Below are 22,138 nucleotides of genomic sequence, written 5' to 3' on the forward strand. Positions count from 1 at the left end.
TAAAAATTAGCATGTATTTCTTTAAAGCTTATAATATAAAATCTTTGTAACTAATTTCATAATATATTTTCATTTTAAATATAATATATAATTATATATTATATTTTAAAAATTCTAATAAATCTGTGTAAAAATATTTTAATAATAATTTAATGTATTTTAAGTTATCGTTTATAAAATGAAAAATAAATAACTTATATCCTATTTTATCTACTTTATAGTCATGATCATGTTAAAATACAATTATTATACTTAGATAAATATGATAAAAGTATATTCAATTGATAAATTTATAAATATTATTTTCATAAATATAAATTATTTATTTTAAAAATATAATATGATGATAGAACGGCTTAAAATTAGCAAACCATATAATACATGTCTAAAAATTAACATATCTTAGACTTTTGTATATACAATAATATATTATCTAAAATGAATAAGCATAAAAATATTAGTAAAAATAAATACAGCTTTGAAACACGGGTCAGAATTTAGCATAAATTAAATACAAAATAATTTTCAAACATGCTTTCTCATGAATATATTAATTTTCTTAATAACTAAATGCAAATACAATAAGATAAATATATAATAAGAAGTGAAAAAACATATGGTTTTAAACAATTGATTAATTATAACATGTAAATTATAAAATTATTGTATTTGAAATAGTTATATAAATATTTAAGTATATGATTTAAAAATATATACCACTAATGTTTAAAAATAATAATTTATGTATAGAAAAGTAAAAACAAACACACACGCGGTTGCGCGGACCAAAATCTAGTAATAGTTTAAAATGATTTTGAGGTTTTTTTCGTACATGGAGACGAGATTATTTTCGCTAACAGTGACTCTAATATATTATTGGTTAATGTATTCGGGACGCGTGAATGCCTTTTGAAAGTGAGCTAGCAAGAGATCTGAAACTTCAAACCTAATCAAGATGAATTGGTAACGTCGAAAGTTATAAGGATTTGGAACGACAAGTATGTTCTTTGTTTCCTTCAGGCTTAAAATGTATTGTCCGTGTGGATTCCTTGGGTTTCTGAACAGTACTGTTCTCCCACTCACTATTTTAAATCAAAATTAATTAACCTACAAAACTTTAGAAGAAAACACAATTCTCCGCAGAAAATACTGTTTTTAATTTTCTTGAGTAACAAAGAACTACAACCACAAAAATATACGCATTTTAAGTGGTCATTTGATGTATTGTATATAAATGTTATATAATATTTTAATTGTTTGAAAACATAAGTATAGATTTATTTTATTGATAAAAATAGTTATTCTTTTTAATAAATTTTAAAAGAATACAAAACATGAATTAGCTAAAACCCATCTTACTTAATCAATTTTTTAGACAATAGTTAAAATAAGGATCTAGTTACCCATCTTACTGATCAAATTCCCATTCAACTTTGTTTTCAAAAATCTAAATTCTAGTTTGAAAAGAAAAGAAAAGTAAAGAAATGAACTAGCTACAACAAAACATAAAAAAAAAATCAAATAAAAAAAGCAAGACCTTAATTAACAATTGAAAACAAAAACTAAAATCCAAAATAAAATAAAATAAATCACGAAAAAACTATTCCATCACGAGTTTTTTCTTTTGAATTTATCTAGTAACTTATATACTTTTTTTCCTTCTAACATGAAAATTACATTCAACTACGTGATCACTCCCACCTGAAATATTTTACACCTAAAACAATAACGTACGTCTACGAACATCAAACCATGTAGATTATATCCCACAGCAAACTAAGGCTTCTCACACCATTTATACTACATTCGACTCAAGACCAATCGATGCATTGATATAATTGATGTTTAGTTGGATTGAGGAAATTATCAAATTTTATGTAAAATTAGTTGGAGTATATGTGCATGTGAAGATCTATAATCGACGGATAGTTGTAAGTAAAGATATATCTAATGTATGCATGTGAACATCTATATATGAAGAGAGAAGATTTGTGACTTTTGAAGGGAATCGAGGTGAAGGAAGGGTCCAAGGGAAAGAATCCACGAGAGAGAACTGCAAATCCAATGCTCTTCCAATTTCGTTTTTTAGGGGGTCAGATTTCGTTTTTCTTTTAAAACATGTTCTTTCTTCCCTTTTATACCTACATACATAAAATTATAAACACACAGTAGATATTCTATAAATTAATATTTGATAAATTAATAAACAAACTAAATTAATAATTTTTTTGGTCGTAAATTGGATCGATTCAAAATATAACATAAATCGATAAGATAATAAGCTAATAGTTATCATATTTTCTTAGAGGTAAAAATACAATGTTATTCGTTTTTTACATTTTCTGTTTCATTTTAAATGATGTCTTAAGGTTTTATTTTTGTTTCAGTCTAAGTGATATATGATGTTTTATTTTTTAGATATTATTTAGTGTTTCAATCATATATATTTTATTGTATCATTTTATTGGTCGAAATGGCTTTAGTTAATACAAAAAGAAGCAGAATTAATAAAATTAATAATTTCTTAACTGATATGTAAAAAATTAAACACCAAATAATTTGAAATAGAGGGGATATATTTTTTTAGTCCTTCCAATCTTTCATGTATTTTTCACGTTCTCGTCTTTCTTGTATCGGGACGTTGTACAATTATCTAAAGAGATCTCTTATCTAAACAGGGTATATTCATGCATGTACACGTAGATATATTAGTATATAGATGTATTAACATATTTGCGAGTAATTTCTTTTTTTGGTCATAATATAAAAGGCGCATGCAATTGGAAATTTTAACATTTTTCAAATTTTAGAAATAATTGTCATTTCATTATGTCACTCGGGGCGGTTTTCCACTGGGTATTCTCTTTTCTTTTTGTTTTGGGAGGGAGTTAAAATCGAGTCTTTAGTTTTTGCCCATCATTATAACACACTAAGAACATCTCTAACCAATCTATATATATTTGTTTTTATAGTACCATTTAGAGACAATTTTACTTCATTCCGTTTTATTTCTTCTTTACAATAGGAATTGCTAATCTCTTCTTTTATAAATAGAGTAAGAAATAGCAATTTTCTATTTTCTTTACTATAATAAAATAATATTTTAAAGGAATACATTAAAATAAATTCCACCACTATTATAAAGTTTATCTATTTTAAAGAAATCTATATCAATATATATTAGAGATAACCACGTGGTGGTGGGCTAGTGGTCTTGAGGGAGCAACATCCCCAATACAGACCTGGCTTCAAAACCCCGTGTGAATACCCGGACTAACGTTAAATCACAAAAATATGTAAAGTACCGTGGGCCTCGTAGAACTAATCAATTAACTTCAGTCGCTGTATCCTCACGGTTATCAATATATATATATTAGAAATATTTTTTTTATCCATTTTATCTAAACTCGTCATTTCCGCAAGTTTCTAAAATTTTATTGATGAACTACCATATTTTGTAGAAGAAAGAAAAGTACTGTATATAAGTTTATCTATTTTAAAGAGAACTAGATTTGTTTCAAGGGTTTATTTGCTAAATAGCAAAAAAAAGTGAAATTAGATTTTTAGAGAGAGAGTAGAGAGAAATAGGAAGAGAAAGTAGGAGAGAGGAGATTTTTTTAGTTAGTTAGTGAATTTTGTTTTTTTTTTGTGTCTACTGGGTGCAATTTCCCTTGTTTCAAAGAAGAAAACGAAATATATACCCAACAAATTTTACAAAGCATAAATTTGTATCATTTTAACGAACAATAGCCTTACACTAGCATCCAAACGCAAAGACAAAAAAAAAAGACTGCCACACAGACAGAAAAAAATAGAATGACATGAAAAATGAGATCATTATCTGAGAGCCAAAAAAATCAACAAGCATCTATCAAGCATTTAGTTACTTTCAGAAAAAAAAAATCTATCAAGCATTTAGTCAACAAGTAACTATTTAGTTGTCTTTTTGCGTTGGAATTTCGCCAAAAATAGCAAAACCCGAAATTTGTGTTAATACTCAGCTGTCCTAGCCTCTATATATGTTACATTGTGTGCATTGTATACGTATAATATACGTATAGCCAGATGTATTCACTGTATAAAATTATTGAAATGCATGTCGACAAGGAAATGAAATGAAATAGATAGGGTTTGTTTGTCCTGTGGTGGTAACCGTGTATATAAGGGGGTTTGTCTGTTAAGCATATTTGGTATGTCGATTATATATTATATTGGTTTTCGTAAACACAAACTCGTGTATCCTAATTATGGAAACATTGAATCCAGTCAATAACAAGAACATAACTACGAAATCGGGATTCAACAGCAATGTTAGTTCTGCTAAACTTTGTTGAGAAATCGACCAATCGATCGATTATAAGCACGCGGAAATTGTTGAGATTATAAGCACGCGGAAAACAACGGAGATTACGGGTAAACTATAGAAGATAGTATAGGTATTCATAAATATATATATTACTAGATTTCCATATACAATCATGTAAGAAACTTAATGTCATTAACAAAAAAAAATTGTAAAGATAAGAAACTTATATTGTCTTTGTTTAACATAAACATGCATTTATTTATCTCTATATAAACTATGTATATGTTTGGTAACTTGATTAATTACTAGACATATTTACAATAGTTCCATGATATTTCTTGTGTTTTACTTTTATCATTATTGTGGTAATAAAAATAGAAATAAAGATACATAAAATGCTATGATGAGAAACATAGTATTTTCTCATGTTATTTGAAATGACATTCTATCAACGAAAACTTCGTTTAAACATATGAACAGTTGACAAAAAAAATTGCTGCCACTTAAAACTTAACAAAACTCATATAAAACATCTGATTGATGACTATTGTATGAAATTACTCAAAACAAGATTTCTTAAAATTTTACTCATATATATTATCAACAAGAAGTTATAGATATATAAAAACAAATTACGATCCAATATAAACAAATGTTAGAATTAAATATAAAAAGTAAAAGTTGACAAAAGAGTAGTAGGTGACAGAAAAGAGCAATAAAGAAATAATGTCAAGCTAAGGAATTGGTATCCAATGTTTAATTTCTTTCAAATCAACTAGCTAGACTTTCTGATATATGCATTGTCATATAATAAGTTACTGAGTTCGAGAGACAAGCGCAGAACACCATGCAAACATTAGGTCAACCCTAACGCCAAAACAAGTAAAGAAAAAACGCCAAGAAAAGACGAATGGTAATAAGATACGCAGCTCATGTACCTATTAGTAAGTGAATACATTTGAATTAAATAATTAAGAAGGATTTGGTAATGATTAAAGGAGTAAAGAAGGTTAAGGAGGGGATAAAGAGATAAAAGCTCAAGTACAATGATAAAGAAAACAAAGAAGAAAAAGGGTGCACACAAACATCCCCTCCCATAAACAAACAAACAATCACACTCACTCCCATCTGTCCAAATCCAATTTCATCTTCACATATACTTTACTTACACAATACACATACGCAGATATATATATAACCATTCTTTTATGCATATATATTTTTTTCTTTTCCAAAGACCATTCTTATATTTGAACCATAATTTTTATGCTCCTAAGTTGGAAATTCGTCCTAGTCCTCTAAACTTCAATCTAATTATTTTTCTTTAAATAAACAATTATTATGTGAATATATAAAATCCGTATAGCTAACATTTATTAGTATGAAAAACTAACATCAGTTGTTAAATTAATGTGGCCAAATTACCCTGTAGGCTGTAGTTGAAAACCAACATAGGCTGTAGTTGAAAACCAACACTTAAGTCTAGTGTTAGTTACTCACAATATAAAGTCCATGAACCAAATTTGGATAACGCTGTCATCTTTCATTCACTTAAGGGCTTGTTCAGTTAACCAAACGCATCTCCACAAGATAATAATCACTAGGTTTGTTTTACTACGTGCAGTGACTAGTGAGTGATTAAGTGACATATCTTGAACTAGCCCTGCGACTTTTGTCCGAAACCGGACCGAGCCGAACCGAAATTTTTGGTTTTCGGTTTAGTTCGGTACGATTTTGAAAAGTAAATCGGTTTTCGGTTCGGTTTGGTTTTCGAATTTAAAATAAAAAATAAAAAAAAATTTAAAACCGAAAAACCAGACCGAATTTAGCCGAAAGCATCTATTTTTTTTTGGAAAATTAGACCAGAATTAATCGAAAACCAAAAAAATCCGTTATTTTCGGTTAATTTCGGAATAGGTTTTAAAAATTTCGGTTAACCGAAAAACGATGGTTTGGTTCGGTTTCGGAAAAACGAAGTCGCACGGCTATCTTGAACTATGGCATGAACAACCTTTTCAAATATGTGTACATTTGAGGTGACTAGATATCATAAAGAAAAAAACAATACCATGATTTGCATGAAGATGAAAGTATTCATTACAAAGAAGAGGAAGACACCGACTAGCAAAAGGGTTTGACAAATGGTGAAACTATCATTAGAAGTCTAAAATGAATAGGTTCGTAACTGAGAACTGAGGTCACCAAGTACGGAAACAGAAACAGTAACAGAGTTCATATAACTAAATAGATTTAACAACATCAAAGATCACTCGTTTATTGAGGGACCAACCAATATCAAACTTGAATTGCAATCACTGACTCTTGGAAGTTGGAAGAAAGATAGATACGTGACATACGTCTATATAGTTCACCAACCTGAAAACAAACACCACACATGGGACGAGATCATGAGTTTCACATGTTCCTTTTTATTTTCTGGCTTCTTGGACTGATGAACAATACTCAGAATGCAAGTTACCTGGATTCATAAATGCATCAAACAAGTTCAAGAACAAGAGCAGAAGCACCTCCTCCTCCGTTGCACACTCCTCCCACACCGTACTTTCCGTTTCTCTTCTTCAGTATCCCAAGTAATGTGATTAGAATACGGGCTCCACTACAGCCTAGAGGATGTCCTAAGGAGACAGCTCCTCCATTTACATTCACCTTCTCCTGTTGAATGCCAAAAGAAAACACTTGAGTAAGCTGATTGAGAAGACGAGGTTTAGTAGACTCAGATGATGTAAGAAGACTGACCGGACCAATCCCTAGTAGCTTTTGATTTGCAAGTGCTACAACCTGCAAAATAAGGCAGTTCAGTAAAAATTAGCCATCACAGAGTTTTCTGTATTCTTTAGGAGGAAGAAGACAGTTATTTCTTACTGCAAATGCTTCATTGATCTCATAGTAATCAACTTGAGAAGATTCCAAACCAGCATGTGCAATAGCTTTTGGTATCGCAAGAGCAGGAGCAGTAGTGAAAAACTCTGGTTCCTGTAGGGTTTGGGTCTCACTCAATGAATGGAACAAAACATCTAAAAATGTTGCATTTTAAGAAAGGGGGGGCAGTATCATAAGTGATGTACCTGAGCTGCATCACCATAACCTTTAATTTTTGCGAGTACTTGAAGTCCTAGCTGAAGCGCTTTCTCTCCACTCACTAAGACAAGGGCAGCTGCACCATCGCTGTTCAGAGGGAAACAAAAAACTTTAGTTAAGAAAAACAGAAGTTAAAACTCTAGATGAGAATATAACCTTATGCTAGAGGCATTTCCAGCTGTAACAGTGCCTCCATTCTCCTTGAAACTCGGACGGAGTTTTCTCAGTTTTGCAGCATCAAACTGAGATAGTAAGAGATCATACATGTAGCAAAAGCATACTAATTTAGTTCTCATTTATTGTTTACATATAAAAATAGTATGCAACAGGCGAGTAACAAGAGAAACACAAGTTCATGTTCACTGGTGAACATAACATAGGCCTGCAGTTATTAACCGAACCAAACCTGTCGAATTTTTTTTGGTTCGTATCAGTTAGAAGGCCCGGTTCAATTCGGCAACTAAAACAAAATTTTGGTTTTTGGTTCGGTAATCGGTTATTTTGGTTTTCTAAAAGAAAAAAATTACCAAACAATACCAATGTTAACCAAATTTCTTTCCGGTTCATTTCGGCGAGATTTCAACCAACCCGAACTAACCGACCCGAGCTAACCGAAGAAACTGACCCGCAGGACACATAACTCACCTTCCCAAGACCTTCATCCTTGTCAACAATGGTTGATGGCCTACCCCTTCCTCCAGAAACTTCAACCTGTATGACCAATCAATAATTGTATTCACCAAGTATATATATGGCATTAACAAAAGATGATACAAAAATATACTAACCGGGACGATCTCCCATGTAAAGGCGCCAGCTTCTTGAGCAGCAATACCACGCTCAAAACTCTGAACAGCGTAGTCATCCTGCATATTCATCAATTCGACACCAATCAACTAGTTAATGTTTTGCGTTTCAATGAAACCTACTAAACATACAACAAGCATCACGGTTTTAATTCAAGAAAAGATTTAAAGAACAACATACTTGCTGCTCCCTAGTTATCTGAAACTTTTCAGCGCATAACTCTGCACAGCTTCCCATCCCACAGTCGTTATAGACATCCCACAGTCCATCCTTAAGCATCCCATCTACTAGAGAATCATGACCAAACCGAGATCCTTTCCTGCATTAAAATGTTTTTGAATAAGAAACTATTGAAATGGATATATGCATATACTACATCATTTTACCTAGCTTCTGCCAGGTATTTTGGTGTATTAGACATGCTTTCCATGCCACCCGCGACGACTACATCATTGATCCCCAACTGGATACTCTGAGCAGCAAGCACCACCGCTAAAACCACACAGAAAACATTATCTCCCTCATCTTTTTTTCCATACCAAAAAAAAAACAGAGTTCTCACCTTTCATGCCTGAAGCACACACCTTGTTAACTGTAGTGCAGATAACAGAGTTAGGGATCCCTGCACCTAAAGCAGCTTGACGAGCAGGAGCTTGACCCAAATTAGCACTAAGAACATTGCCGAACACAACTTCTTGGACGAGAGACGGGTCAACAGTTGCCCTCTTTAGAGCAGCTGGAAGCAGTACAAAAGCAAAAGCAGAGTCAACTACATAGCCCTACAACAGAGAACTGCTCTGTTTTTTAAGGAAAAACAGACCTGTGATAGCAACGGATCCAAGCTTTGTGGCGGGTAAGGACGAGAGAGATCCGAGAAAGCCACCCATTGGAGTGCGTGCAACACCCACAATGCAAACATCTGTAACAACACTCGTTTATTAAAACAGAAGTGTAACATACCGAGTTGTGATATGTGAGGCTCAGTAAACAATGATTTCGAGCTTTCGGAAATTAACGGACCGACGTCGGATGGGATGGGGCCCACGGGTTGAGAGAGCGGGCGTGGATGGCCTATCAGCCGTGGACGGGTCGGGGCGTTATGAGAAGAATCAGGAAGAGAAGAGAGAGTGGTAAAGAGAGATACCTCTGGGATTGACGGAATCTGCTGAATGGGCCATCGGAAATCTACACAATGGAGTCGAATGGTTGGAAAGTCAACAATGGACCCGACGTCTTATCAAAGAGGTAGATCCATTTAATAAAGAGGTTCACGAGAAATGCGGAGATCTAATGGGATCGCTTACCTTATACTTCAGTTCAGAGAGCGCGCGAAGGAAGGACGGAGGAAGCTGAAGGAAGTGACGTGTTTCCGTATATGATAACGACAATCAGTTCTGCAATATAGCTGGAACAGAGAGAGAGAGAGAGAGAGAGTGTGTTGTATAAAAAAACAGAGTGTCTTGGTTGGTGAATGAGCGACGATAACTACGATGAAGCGCAACACGACGAATATGTGATCTCTACTTAAAAATCTTTGTTTTCTTTTTAAATTAATTTATTGTATATTTATCCTATCAACCCCATATTTTACATGAATTCTAACATATGGCAATATATTTTTTTAAAATTAGGTAATTAACTTGAAACTTTAACTATTTACAAAAAGTTATGATTGATGTTCTCAACTTTTTGTAAAAAAAAAGAAAGGTAATTGACATGAAACTTTAGCTATTTACAAAAGTTATGATTGATGTTCAACTTCTTGTAATTTTTTTGGCACTTAACATGAAACTTTAGCTATATACAAATATCAATCTACTTCAAAAAACAAGGTAAACTTGAAACTTTAGCTATTTACAAAAAAATCACATCTTGAACATAAACTTGAAGTTAGACATTGATGTTAAACATTTAAGGGAAGCTTTCATATGCCAAATATTATTTTCATTTGTAGTTATTTTTGGTTTAATTAATGAAACTGATCAAATCGTTCATTGATTTAATCCATAAGATTTAAAATCAATTTTTTTTAATAATCTATTAAATTTAAAATTTTTAATTTGATGAATTTTAAAATATAATTTGGATATTGAATTCAGTCATTTGTTCATGAGAATCCGTAAGAGATGAATTGAAATCAATTTAAGATACAATTTTTTTTAAATTCTTAAAAGTTGAATAACATTAGATTTTATAAGTTAGATTTACATTATTAATTGAATAACACTAGATTTTAAAATATAATTTAGAATCAGCATTTGAATAACAAATAAATTATGTTTAGATTTAAATTTTATTAAAATACATAATTGAATAACACCACATAAATTTTAATTATTTGTGTCGATTCCTTGACAAAAAGTTAGAGCATAATTTTTTTTAATGTAAAGCAGACAAGACACAAGATCGATATAAATTATTTTTGAAGTTATTTTGAATCAAAAATTATTTTTAATAAAATATTATAGGCAAAAATAGAATTAGATTTGACATGTGATTGCCAAAGGTTTAAACTTTAAAAGGATACAAAACCCTATCTCCCTGTTCTGCCTTGACAACTTCACAGAGAGCCGCCATCAAAAACCAAAACCATCGACTAAAAATGTCTACCGGAGATGCAACTCACACGTCGGTGGCCGAGAGAGGCACAAGAAAGAGGAGAGTCGGCTTAAAGAACGGCGGAAAGTCAAAGAACAAGAAGCAAAAGACACGACCTCCTTCCTCCGACAGGTTCAAGCTCACGCAGAAGAAGCAAAAGCTCTTTCAGAAGCGAGCAAGAGACTACAACTCAGACGACGAAGAAGAAGACGAATCTAAGAAGGCGCCAGAGGTAACCATCCGCGAGAAGATATTCTCTGATGCTAACATGGGACCGAACTACGACGAAGTCGAAGAGGAAGAAGATGGTTCGGACAAGGACGAGAACTCTGATGGGGAGGATCACGGGGAGATTCAGTCTGGGATCACTAGGTTCGCTGCTGATGATGGATGTAATGCGTTCAAGATGGCTTTTAAATCTATCATGAAGAGTAAAGGAGATGATGCTTTGGTGAGAGAGATATTAATTCTATTTGCTTTAATATATTTAAAACAATGTTTGAGAAATAGTTAGGAGGTGGTTAGGCAGTTCAAGATTATTGTTTAGAAGGGCGCCTAGACCGATTTTTTTTGAATGCCTGATTTTTTGAACACCTGAGTGTTGGTTAGACATCAGGATTATTATTGTTTAGACGGGTGCCTAGACCGTTTTTTTTAATGTGTAGACCGATTTTTTGAACTCCTAGAGGATATTTTAAAAAAAGCTATTTGAAAAAAATGTTTTATTCTGATCCGATTTGCCGAGTAGGTGTTTCCTAAACCGATTTTTAGAACACTGATTAAAACTTGTGGAGCAGGGTCCTGTTTTATCAGCACAGAAGAATCTAATAGCTCAGAAGCTAGCTGAAGAGGAAGCTGAGAAGAAGGCTAAGGGTCAGGCTAGAAAGGCAAAATATTTGGTACGGTTTTTGGTTTGCTTTACTCAGTAAACTATTCTTGTTTTCTCTGTGTGTTTGTGGTTTTGATGAATGAGTCAATGTAACAATGTGTTAAAAAGGTTGCTGAGAAAGGACATGTTAAACCTGCTAACCATTTGGAGTCTCATGAGAAGGTTCTTATAGGTGTTGCTACTAAAGGAGGTAAGGTTTCCTCAATGCTGAAGATTGTTTGGTGTTTTTCTTCTTTGATTACTGACTCTGTTTTTGTTCCATGAACTCCTGGAATCACAGTGGTCAAGCTTTTTAATGCTGTAAGTTTGTTTCTAATTCCGTTTTTATAGCTTGATTAGTCTCTTAGAGTGATTCCTTTGACTCAAAAACTTTGTTTTTTTTTCAAACAGGTAAACAAGGCTCAACATGCTCAGAAGGGGTTGAATGCTTCAAGGTCAAAAGATGCTAAAGGTAAAGTCCATAGATATTGATCTTTAGCATGAACCTTTCTGTGTCAACCGTTTTATGTTTTCCCTCTAAATCTGTTCTGTTGGAACATACATCAGTGTTAAAGAAGCGAAGAAAAGAAGCATTCTTCTCGGAGCTGGGGAAAACACCTAGATCAGACTCCAAGGTTTGGCATACTCTACATTGTCTTCTACTCTCTCTGTGTATGCTTTAGTTGAACATATAAGCAAGTTAGCCTGTCTTGATCTGCTTTTATACCGTGGACGAACGTGTAAACAACGTAGTTTCATTAGTAAGAGCTGTTAGCTATAAGTGTATTCTTGGTAATTTACTGGTGAGATTCCGTCGGCAGGCTCAAAAATCTTCAAATGCCAATGAAGAAGAAGCTCCTGCATGGGCTCCTCTACGTGACAACTACATGTTAGCAAACCCAAAGCTGAAGGACTGGGACAAAAAACAGGTATCACTTCATTCATATCCACAGTTCTGGAACCACTTTGCCTCTTTGCCTGAGGACTTGTGATTGTATGTCTGCAGGAAACAAACGAGGGAGATGATTTTGCTGCTATGTCAGGAGATGAGAGTTATGAAGATTGAGTTACCAGTTGTTTGTAGTACGTGCAGCTTTTTATTTGATCAATATGAATGAATTCTGTTTTGTTTTTTTGGTAGTGCAAAAGAAACTTGAAAGCAAAGATAATGTAACATCAAAGATATAAAAAAAGAGTTATGATTCTTGTGGTTGGCTTTAGAGAAAAAAAAGTAAAATTCTAGTATATTGTTAACCAATACAGAACTATAATAGAACATGGCCTCTCTGGTACTGTAGTTTTTCCTACATGATTGGTAATAAATAGTGCACACAGATTTAGAAATATACATTGCAATAGATTAAAATTTCAAAGGTTCCTGCTCCTCAGTCTGGTGAAGAGCCTCACTGTGAAGACTAGCTTCTCTGCCATGAGGGCTGCATTCTATGAGACAATGCGGAAAAGACGAGCAAACCTATCGGTGCCTTACCATTGCAACGTTTTGGAGCCAGTCTTTCAAGTGGCGCGGGATTGCTCCCTCTATGGAGATGGGATCGAATGTGTGCAGCTGTGTCTCTTCGTTCCTCTGGAAGTGAGGAGTAGAGAAAGCAACAGGGTATAGAATGCCATCGAGGCCCCTAGGCAAAAGCTGAGAAGAAGTTCAGACTTCAATGAAGAATAGAGTTTCTACTTTCATTATAAAAATTTCTTTTAGCTAGTATATATTCTCTCTTTTTAAAATGCATGTTTCTTGTTGGACTACACTGATTTGGTTTGAACATATATAATTTTTGTTCATATTAGTTATTAAGATATAAACTTAAAATAATTACAGTAAATATGAATATATGATACATGATTAAATGTTAATATATATCAAATATAAAATATTAACTAAATTTTTGTTCATCTAGTTCATAAACTTAGGTAATTTTAATGGTTTTATCTGGTTCAACAATATTAAAATCCAATCAGATATATGACCCGTTCATGGTCAAATGGTGTTCATGGTCAAATGGTCTGATTTTGAAAACATTTTAGGAGAGATCGAATATCTTTAGATTCACAATGTATTCAAAGATCTTATGATTCTTTTTGCCATACAGTTTCTCAATTTAAGCAAAACCGATTTCAATTCAATCGGGTAAATTTTGTTTATTGCATTCAGGATTTCTTGTATAGATATTTGAAACGACTAAAAATTACTGATGTTATTTTTCAAACAAATACCAATACACTGATTAGATGATTTCATCTTGGACATATATTTATTCAAAAAAAAAACACATACTTATCTTTCACAACAACATTGTCTTTTTGCACAATGTCCTAACCAATGTTTTTAAACCCGACCCGGACACTGAACCGTATGACTTACCGGGTTATTGGGTCACTGGGTCGACCACGGGTAAACTGCAGGTTATAAATAAATTAATTTTATTATATAATAATATATTAGCTATGAAAATAAAAATATAGAAACTAAAGTTTAATATTTTCTAAATGTTTAAAAAAAAAATAGTTTGGATATATATATATATATTATGTTTAAAAACATTTAGGAAATATTTAACTTTAGTTTATATATAGTTTTATTTTCATTTGACATACAATATATCAAAAAATAGTTTAGATTATTTAAATTTTTTTGTAATAAAGTAAGAGTTATGACATTTAAAATAAATCAAAACATAAGAGTCATAAATATTTGAATGTCTAATGTGAATAATAAATTACACTTCAAATCCAAAATAAACTAAAAGTAAAAGATCATTGTAATAAATTGTCAATAACTAAAATAAACTAACACCAAATCACATCAATTAATTTTGGTTCTCTCTACCATCGTTTACTTCATTTTCTTCATATGGCATAGTAAAATCTTCACCAAAATCTAGAAATCACAAATATAAAACTGAAAAAAGAAAACCTAACTTTTTTTTGTCAGCACTCAGCACCTAACTTCCTAATTGGAAATTTAGAATATAAAATATAATCTAAAAATAAAATTAAAATTTTTTAAAAAATTATTTATTGGTTCAACCGGTGGTTTAACCGATATCGGGTTTCGGGTTTTAGTGGGTTTTAGCGGATTTCTAGATAATGGGTTTTTCACAAAATCTAAACCGGATTTTTTCTGGGTCACCGGGTTTACCGGTTCAACCGCGGGTCCGGATCGGGTTTCAAAACACTGGTCCTAACTTATAACCCCATTTCCTACAAAACTCATCGCAACCTATTACCTCTCTTTATTCACACGGTTCTGAGATGCTGAAGCATACTACCTACTTTATTTCTCCATAACCTATTTATATATATAATTAAATTAATATGTACATTAATTAATCAAAATATTTAAAAATGGGAGTACAAAGATAAAACATTAAGGGTATGATTAATGCAGGTTTTTTAAGGAGAGTCTTTTATCGAATATAAGAGACGTCTCTTAGCTTTTAACTAAAAAAACTAAAAGATATATTTTATATCTCTTATTTAGGAGACATTTTTTAGTTTTTTTAGTTAAAAGCTAAAAGACGTCTCTTATATTCGCTAAGAAACCCTCCTTAAAAGACATGCATTGGTATCAGCGGCAGCCGGCAGCAGTAAGACCACAATGAACAGAAAATACGATAAAAAAAATAGTAAAAACAAATGTGATTAAAGTCTTTGTTGTGATAGCCATTTTTAATATCAATATAAGATATTCTCTTTTAACTTTTTATGATTTTTCTTCACACATTCTGAGTGTATATATAATAACACAAACATACATTTTGAGAAGTATATTCTTAGTCAAATATAAAATATACTCTTTCCTTTCATTTCTGTAAAGATATTTAGTCATAACATACTCATAGAAACATATGGTACCGAATGTTTAGATTTGAACAATGGTGTGATACCTATTTTGGTAAACAAAAGCAAATAATTGACTAAAGAACGAAAAGTATCATAATAATGTAAATAATTAAAGTATAATGTGAAGACTTTGTCGGTTAGACCAAACAACTAAAAATTACAAGAGACACTAGAGCATTTCTATTGAGATGTTCTCATTAGCATAATCTCATAATTCGTTTTGTGGTTAGGGATTGTGTTTTATCATCTCCAAAAATCCTTGTGTATTGTGAAAATCTTCTTTTCCCATTAGAAAGAGGTGACTAGGTAATCTCTCGACATCTGGACCAGTTATTAATATCCAACTCATAATTGGCGAATTCGTAGGTCCAATGACACCAAACTTAAAAAAAAAGAATTAAAAAATCCGATAATTATCCTATTGAGATCTATTTCGATTCTTATAGATTTTGACAACATGCCGTAAAACATCCTTTCCAGCGGAAATCAAATTAGGGGTACGATGGAACCAACTTCAAATCCTAAACCACCGACCCAATGTTATTGTAAAAATCTTAAATGACACAAATATCTAATTTCACGGCATCTATTCCGGTTATCACATAACTTATCAACTGAGATTTAAATAAAAAGTGATTTAATAAAAAGCCCTAAAACATTGCTATGGTGTTAACATTATCTCACTCAAGTTTCCAAGCATAAAGAACCAAACAAAACTCATGCAACGTCCCATAACCACTCGACGCCGAGTTATAACGACTCAAAGGACTACTCCCTCCACCACTATCTCCTCCTTCCTCCGCATCACTAAAGAACTCATCCACCATCGCTCCAACCACCACAGGCTTAAACAAAAACAGCCCTGACCTCGTCGTCGTCGACTCTGAGCTTCCAAACAACCAATCGTGCACATCGTAGTACACCATCACCGGAGTCTTATCCACCAACACCATCTGGTTCCCCCTAAACTTCCACTGCAGATTCTTCACGTGCACGACCACGACCCCGTCCACGCTTATCCGCATCTCCGGATCTTTCTCCTCCATCACAACCACAACCTCATGCTCCTTCCTTTGTTCATCGAATCTTGCCCTCGTCGAAAACGTTTTCTTCCCAAACACGCTTTCTTTCTTGAAATATATAAACCCTTCCACCAGCGCGGGTCTTGACTTCGTCCTCTTGTACGCTTTATGTTTTAAATCTCCCAGCAACAAAACAATCTCTTCATCCGACACAACGGCCACGTAATATTCCGACACCGGCTCGGGGCTACCGTTTCCCGACAACTTCGCCGCCCTCAGATCCCAGAAAACCTCCACGAAGGTTCCTTCTACGTCGAATGATTTTGACCCTCTTTTGCTCCAGAACTGCCACGGCTTCACGAGATCGATCTTGCAGCAGTAGTTCATGTCCTTGTCCAAACTCGAGATCATGACGGTGAGGGAATGGTTCATTAGATTCTTGGACCACAAAACGGTCACGTTTCGGAAGAATCCCGCCACGTGAGCTTGGTAACCGCACGTGACTGTGCTGTGAGGCGTGGGGGTCGCGGCCGACTTGAGTTGCGCCACGGTCTTTGTCGTGTCTGTTATCTTAGCGGCAAACGCCGTCGGGTTGCTTCCGAGAGATGGGATACGAAAAGATAACATTTTTTTTTAATAGAAACAAAACCTAATTTCCTATAAAATATATAACAAAATAACAAAAGCCTTGAGCAACTGCATAAAACGGTAATGATTTTCCTCTATTAAGAAAAAAAAAGGCTTATGAGAGATCGTTATTACTTTTTTTTCTAGAAGATTGTTCAGTTTGTTTGATTCAGCTGAGAATAGATAGATTTTTTTTGAGTATTGGCACGTGAGAGAGCGAGAGAAAGATGTTGAGAGGCTGTTTGATGGAACACCGTTAAAGGAGTCTATATTTGATACTACATGTTAATATTGGCAACGTAGATAAAAAAAGGCTTCGTGAAGTTCAAATAAAACGTGTTTCATATAAATGAATTCTTTATTTAGCTTCTCAAAACCTTCACGGTTCCAAGATCATCTATCTCCTAATTGGAGTCACCAATTATCGGTTACATACCAGGGACTGTTGTGCTGTCTTGTTTGTTCTTTAATCTTGCACCAGTCATGTTTCTCCACTTGTCCTTGAGATCAGATGGAGTACGTGTTTCGTGGAACACCTTCTGTCCCATTTCAAGAATTTTCCTCCATGGAATGTTCTTCTTTGCTTCTGCTGAAAATTTCTCCACTCCCACCTGAGAGCAGCCAACACATTATCAAACCAATAATTCTAATCCACTTCATGAAAAAAGTGTTTATACCTTCAGCATGTATTCTTCTTCAGGCGTCCACAATAGCCTCCTTTTCTGATCCATCTTAAATATCGGAATGTCCCTGCACATTCATGAGGTAACGTGGATGTGAGATAAGAGACAGCAGTTCGTTGTTAAATAAAAAAAGGGAACAACCTCACTGTCTTTGAGTTATCCACTTTGGTTGTTCTGCTATCTTCTCTCTGGTGGTTCTTCATCATCCCTGGCGGGGAGGTTACTACTAACGCCAATGAAGTAATATTCTCAACCGCATCTTCTCCATTCGGTTCGTTAGTTGATCCATTTGATGAGACGTCACTATCGAAAGCATTCAGTATCAACCGTCTTTTTCTTCTTCGCTTCTCGCTCTGTTGGACCTGATCGTGTTCTCTTCCTGAAAACGATTCTTGCATAGACAGAAACGGTGAAACATCTCTCTCTTTCCCTGCATCTGCATTGCCTCTAGTTTGATCTCCAGCTGCTTCGTCATCCTCATCGTCTAGAAAATTTTCTGTAACTACTCTCTCTTCCTCATCTACCACTCTATCAGTACACACTTCAAAATTCTCTTTACCCCCTTCTGATTGATCGGTTTCCTCAACCAATGCTGCCATGTCCTCACCTCTTGATTCATCAGAACACTTCTCATCCACTTCTACCTCCTGATCACTTACAATGTCTGTAGTGCCCACTGAATCCTCTTGACCCTTGCTTCTCATCTCTTTGTCTAGATACTTGAACACCGCCGTTTCCGCACCAACGGCCTTCTCTTTCAACCGTATAGACTCCACTGCTAGAATCTGAAACCAGCAGTAAGGACAAAACGGATTTGCAGGATCCTCACCACCACTACCGAACTCAGCCTTCAAACACTCCTCGTGAAACCAAAGAAGACAGTCAGCGCCACAACAACGGTACACCAATTCGTCTGAAGTTTCACATACGATGCAAGCCTCTAAGCTCAACGGCTCACTTGTCCCAACACAGTGACGCTTCTTATCCCTTCCATCAAACGTATCTGTAACAATCTCGACATCATCATCGCCAATTTCAATCTGCGGAGGATAGCGTTTGTTGCTAACTCCTTGATTAGATTCCTCCTGTGAGAATACATCAGCTTAGTAGTGTCGGTTACAAAATTCAAACTCAGGTATTAGGAGATCGACCAAGATCCAACGGTAAGGATCTAATCAAGAAGACATCATGACCGTTAGATCTAGGTCGATCTTGTAGATCTCCGAATCGAATAGTGGAGATTAATTAGCGAATCAGAGGCTTTATCAGTTTTGAGTTCAGTAACGAAAACGAAGAACGCGAAGAGCTAAGGAAACTAGAAGCTTCGAATCTATCTTCGATTTTTCCACAAACAGAGTCAAAATCCAAGTCATCGTGAAATCTAATTTCGATTCTAAAAAAAGGGGAGAGCAGTTACCGGAAGCGATGCGGGGGATGGATCGAGAGACTTGCGCGAAGACCTAATCGGAAGCGATTTCGATCTCGTCATGATTTTGCTTCTTTACAGTTTTCTCATCAGTCTATCGGCTTCTTCCTTTTTCGCCCAGTGAATTTCGAAATTGAATATCGTCTAGTGATGAACAGTGTGCGTGCGTGTGTGTATTCTCTCGGTTTTATAGTGTTTGAAGAGGAGAAGCGTAGCGAGGAAGATGGGTTTTTGAAAACTGATTGCGTTGGGAAAGAAAATGAGCCAACTTATTTTGGTTGGTTATTGACTTTGCTTCGTTAATGTTTTCATTTTTTGAATTTGTTAAGAAAGTAATTGGAATTTTGAATTTTGAATTTTCACTAAATAAGAAAGTAATCAAACATAGATAGTGTGTAAACTATATCCATGGATCAAAATTGGAATTTTTATTGCAGACTATTGCAGTTTCTTGCAGATTATAGGACTAAGGTTTAAAGGTTTCTATAGTGGTTAAGGTTTAAATGTTTTTACACTTAGATCAGGGGTTCGAATCCCAGACTATGCAATTTCTTGCAGATTACAGAAAATCCAGATTTTAAGTCAGTATTATCGGTTGTCGAATCGTCTATTTAATCTTTCTCATATCATAATTGTAATATCATAATAAATCAGCGTTAAAAAAATGAAATTTTTATAAGTTTCGATTAGATCCGAAATTTCAGTTAGGATATTTGTAATTATATCGATCAAAACAAATATTAATACTTAAATAGTATTTTTTTTTTATAACAGGGTAGATCACATATACTTAAGGGTTTGCTTATATCTAATGATATGTAGTCTATAATATCATCAACTATATGCACATACTTTTCAACATCAAAAAGATTTGTCTATTTCACTATGGTGTGCAGTGGCTAAATTTTTCATTGCTACCCCTAAGAATGTAGTAAGAGCCTTTGTAGCCTACTTCATTCACCTTTCTTCCTTCAAGAAAATTTCAACACCACCTCATGCCATTTTGTCCCAGAGAAAGACATTGTGCATGTAAGCATGTTGGAGATTGTTAAAACATAGAAGGATTCAAATGCATGCAGATCTTGTGAAGAAGTTATGTTGTTAACAAGTTTATCAACTGCATTACATTCATCTGCTCCTCAAAGACTGACTTCTTGTCATCAACAACATGAAGACTTGATGCCCATTGTTGCAAGATACCTTCAACTCTGCTATATAGAACATCAAGAACTCTCTAGGATAAACCTTCAAATAAAAACCTTCAAATTTTGTTGTTTTTTGGTCATTCACTCATTCACTTGGATAAATCTTATTCCCATTTTTATATTAATTTATACAAAATATTTTGTAAAGTATAGAATTTCCATTAATAGAGTTTCTAAACCTTATATTGTATAGTCCTTATAGAAATAGGATTTGCGTAAGTTGGTAAGATAATGGTTAAAGTATATTTAGATAAACATAGATTAGATTAGAGTTTGATATTATTGGTAACGTGTCTTTATATATAATAGAGAGATAAGTCGATACAATACTATCAAGATTCCAAAAGCTCTTCTTTGCTTTACACTCCACGGAAGATGCAGAACCATAACTCAGAGATCTCTTCTCTGCCACCTAAGAACCCTTCTTCCAACGGAAGGAGATCAAGAGGTTCTCTCTCTTTCTTTTGATTCTATTGATATTTATAATAACTTCAACACTTTTGCTTGTAATGAAAAATTGCTATCTACAAAGTGTGTGTGGTTGTATTCTTGGCTAAAAGTAAAGAGTTAATAAAAATAGATTGGATTAAACAGGAAGCTCCCATAGCAACGAAGGGCAGACAAGCAAGCCTGTTGCATCTAGTTTCCAGATGGAAGACTCTTCTCCAAGGATTATATTTCGAGAGGGTTGCTTTACGAGTGCAGGTTATCAGCTTCTGAGTAACCGTATGTATTCTAAATTCAGCCTTTAAATCAAATTGTGACTTCTGTTCAGTCTCATTGATCCTAGATTACTTTTGCTTCATCTGGTGACTGGACTTAATACTAGCCTGTTTAAGAAGCTAAGTGCATTATCTATGTGCCTCTTGTGGAACTTTTTGAACTGAGTTGTATAGACCTTTTATGTACTATGGTGAAAATAGTATAAATATTGTGAGCTAGGATATTGTTAAAGAGTAACATTAAATATAGGAACGGTTGACTAGTTGGTTGTGGTTTGGGACCTTGAGAGACTTGGGAGGGATACAAGGCTCTAGAATTCATCCCTGGTCGTGTAATAAAGGAAGTTTCACTTTCTGAACCTAGCAACGTTCTAGTGTCATCCTTTGTTGTAGTAGTTGCTATGTGTATGTGTGTGTCACATATTCAAGAGCTTTAATATTATATGATTGTAGGTTGGGCAGCTGCAATGCATCTATACAATGACCCTACGGTTGATGTGTCTGGTGAGTTTAAGTCTCTAAAGAATATAATTTAATCTTTCGGAATTTTTGGTATATAACCAATTGTTTCTTCCAAGAAGTATGATATAACTATGTTCTAATCTTCTATAGAAAGACCAGTGATGTATCATGGTGGAGATGTGTTGAACGAGGCAAAACCATTACAGATACAGGCTTCAGGCAAGCAAGACATTACCTCCACCAAAGTTGCCAAGTGATTACATAACTAAGCTCTGTCGTGGACTGGCTGAATCAAAGGTCGTCAAGTTCTAAACTGGTGCAGCGTCAACGTCCATTACATATTGAACTTTTTCGGTTTTTTCTTTTTCTTTTTCTTTTATTTGGATTTTGAGTTCTGATTTTGTTTTAGCTAAAGTAGCATTATACGTATAGATGTTTCCAGTTCCACATCCACA

At 34.0% G+C, this 22,138-nt stretch overlaps 5 protein-coding genes and 1 long non-coding RNA gene across 7 annotated transcripts; 3 read left to right on the forward strand and 3 right to left on the reverse strand.

Moving 5' to 3' along the window:
- The first annotated feature begins 567 nt into the window (after positions 1 to 567).
- LOC117128123 lies at positions 568 to 6,591 on the forward strand. Its single transcript, XR_004451312.1, has 2 exons — positions 568 to 3,523; positions 3,683 to 6,591. It is a non-coding gene; the product is annotated as an uncharacterized LOC117128123 (long non-coding RNA).
- Positions 6,359 to 9,772, reverse strand: LOC103837242 (acetyl-CoA acetyltransferase, cytosolic 1). Of its 2 annotated transcripts, XM_033279830.1 has the most exons (15): positions 9,517 to 9,772; positions 9,357 to 9,397; positions 9,233 to 9,283; positions 9,033 to 9,131; positions 8,775 to 8,948; positions 8,599 to 8,704; positions 8,393 to 8,531; positions 8,194 to 8,271; positions 8,051 to 8,116; positions 7,562 to 7,647; positions 7,393 to 7,492; positions 7,190 to 7,300; positions 7,064 to 7,105; positions 6,786 to 6,979; positions 6,359 to 6,682 (listed from the first exon to the last, which is right to left on the reverse strand). In XM_033279830.1, the coding sequence occupies exons 2-14, from the start codon at positions 9,388 to 9,390 to the stop codon at positions 6,803 to 6,805; spliced, it is 1,263 nt and encodes a 420-aa protein (XP_033135721.1). In that variant the 5' UTR covers positions 9,391 to 9,397; positions 9,517 to 9,772; the 3' UTR covers positions 6,359 to 6,682; positions 6,786 to 6,802. The 2 variants fall into 2 exon arrangements, with proteins under 2 accessions (XP_033135721.1, XP_009111830.1); XM_009113582.3 differs by lacking the exon at positions 9,233 to 9,283 and having other exon boundaries at positions 9,517 to 9,771.
- Positions 9,773 to 10,719: 947 nt separating this feature from the next.
- On the forward strand, positions 10,720 to 12,885 carry LOC103837243 (RRP15-like protein). Its single transcript, XM_009113583.3, has 8 exons — positions 10,720 to 11,261; positions 11,608 to 11,709; positions 11,808 to 11,889; positions 11,980 to 11,999; positions 12,090 to 12,150; positions 12,246 to 12,313; positions 12,500 to 12,607; positions 12,685 to 12,885. Exons 1-8 carry the CDS (start codon positions 10,815 to 10,817, stop codon positions 12,742 to 12,744), a joined length of 948 nt encoding a protein of 315 aa, XP_009111831.1. The 5' UTR covers positions 10,720 to 10,814; the 3' UTR covers positions 12,745 to 12,885.
- Positions 12,886 to 16,095: 3,210 nt separating this feature from the next.
- Positions 16,096 to 17,243, reverse strand: LOC103837244. The gene has a single exon (XM_009113584.3). The coding sequence runs from the start codon at positions 17,183 to 17,185 to the stop codon at positions 16,217 to 16,219; it is 969 nt and encodes a 322-aa protein (XP_009111832.1). The 5' UTR covers positions 17,186 to 17,243; the 3' UTR covers positions 16,096 to 16,216.
- A 181-nt stretch (positions 17,244 to 17,424) lies between these two features.
- On the reverse strand, positions 17,425 to 19,604 carry LOC103837245. The gene is made up of 4 exons (XM_009113585.3): positions 19,286 to 19,604; positions 18,010 to 18,953; positions 17,863 to 17,935; positions 17,425 to 17,796 (listed from the first exon to the last, which is right to left on the reverse strand). Exons 1-4 carry the CDS (start codon positions 19,355 to 19,357, stop codon positions 17,614 to 17,616), a joined length of 1,272 nt encoding a protein of 423 aa, XP_009111833.1. The 5' UTR covers positions 19,358 to 19,604; the 3' UTR covers positions 17,425 to 17,613.
- A 477-nt stretch (positions 19,605 to 20,081) lies between these two features.
- On the forward strand, positions 20,082 to 22,112 carry LOC103837247. The gene is made up of 4 exons (XM_018654711.2): positions 20,082 to 20,947; positions 21,094 to 21,225; positions 21,675 to 21,725; positions 21,834 to 22,112. Exons 1-4 carry the CDS (start codon positions 20,875 to 20,877, stop codon positions 21,938 to 21,940), a joined length of 363 nt encoding a protein of 120 aa, XP_018510227.1. The 5' UTR covers positions 20,082 to 20,874; the 3' UTR covers positions 21,941 to 22,112.
- Positions 22,113 to 22,138: the final 26 nt, after the last annotated feature.

This window comes from Brassica rapa, chromosome A09 (genome assembly GCF_000309985.2).
Source record: "Brassica rapa cultivar Chiifu-401-42 chromosome A09, CAAS_Brap_v3.01, whole genome shotgun sequence".
Taxonomy (NCBI): Eukaryota; Viridiplantae; Streptophyta; class Magnoliopsida; order Brassicales; family Brassicaceae; genus Brassica; species Brassica rapa.

Coding starts and splice junctions, on each gene's coding strand:
- LOC103837244 (XM_009113584.3), bottom strand. CDS start 17,185: ATGTTATCTTTTCGTATCCCATCTCTCGGAAGCAACCCGACGGCGTTT.
- LOC103837247 (XM_018654711.2), top strand. CDS start 20,875: ATGCAGAACCATAACTCAGAGATCTCTTCTCTGCCACCTAAGAACCCT. Junction 20,948..21,093: donor CAACGGAAGGAGATCAAGAG/GTTCTCTCTCTT, acceptor TGGATTAAACAG/GAAGCTCCCATAGCAACGAA. Junction 21,226..21,674: donor TTATCAGCTTCTGAGTAACC/GTATGTATTCTA, acceptor ATATGATTGTAG/GTTGGGCAGCTGCAATGCAT.
- LOC103837243 (XM_009113583.3), top strand. CDS start 10,815: ATGTCTACCGGAGATGCAACTCACACGTCGGTGGCCGAGAGAGGCACA. Junction 12,000..12,089: donor TGGTCAAGCTTTTTAATGCT/GTAAGTTTGTTT, acceptor TTTTTCAAACAG/GTAAACAAGGCTCAACATGC. Junction 12,314..12,499: donor CACCTAGATCAGACTCCAAG/GTTTGGCATACT, acceptor TTCCGTCGGCAG/GCTCAAAAATCTTCAAATGC.
- LOC103837242 (XM_033279830.1), bottom strand. CDS start 9,390: ATGGCCCATTCAGCAGATTCCGTCAATCCCAGAG. Junction 8,272..8,392: donor AGATAACTAGGGAGCAGCAA/GTATGTTGTTCT, acceptor ATGAATATGCAG/GATGACTACGCTGTTCAGAG. Junction 8,117..8,193: donor TTACATGGGAGATCGTCCCG/GTTAGTATATTT, acceptor TTGGTCATACAG/GTTGAAGTTTCTGGAGGAAG.
- LOC103837245 (XM_009113585.3), bottom strand. CDS start 19,357: ATGACGAGATCGAAATCGCTTCCGATTAGGTCTTCGCGCAAGTCTCTC. Junction 17,936..18,009: donor GATAACTCAAAGACAGTGAG/GTTGTTCCCTTT, acceptor ATGAATGTGCAG/GGACATTCCGATATTTAAGA. Junction 17,797..17,862: donor AAGAAGAATACATGCTGAAG/GTATAAACACTT, acceptor GGCTGCTCTCAG/GTGGGAGTGGAGAAATTTTC.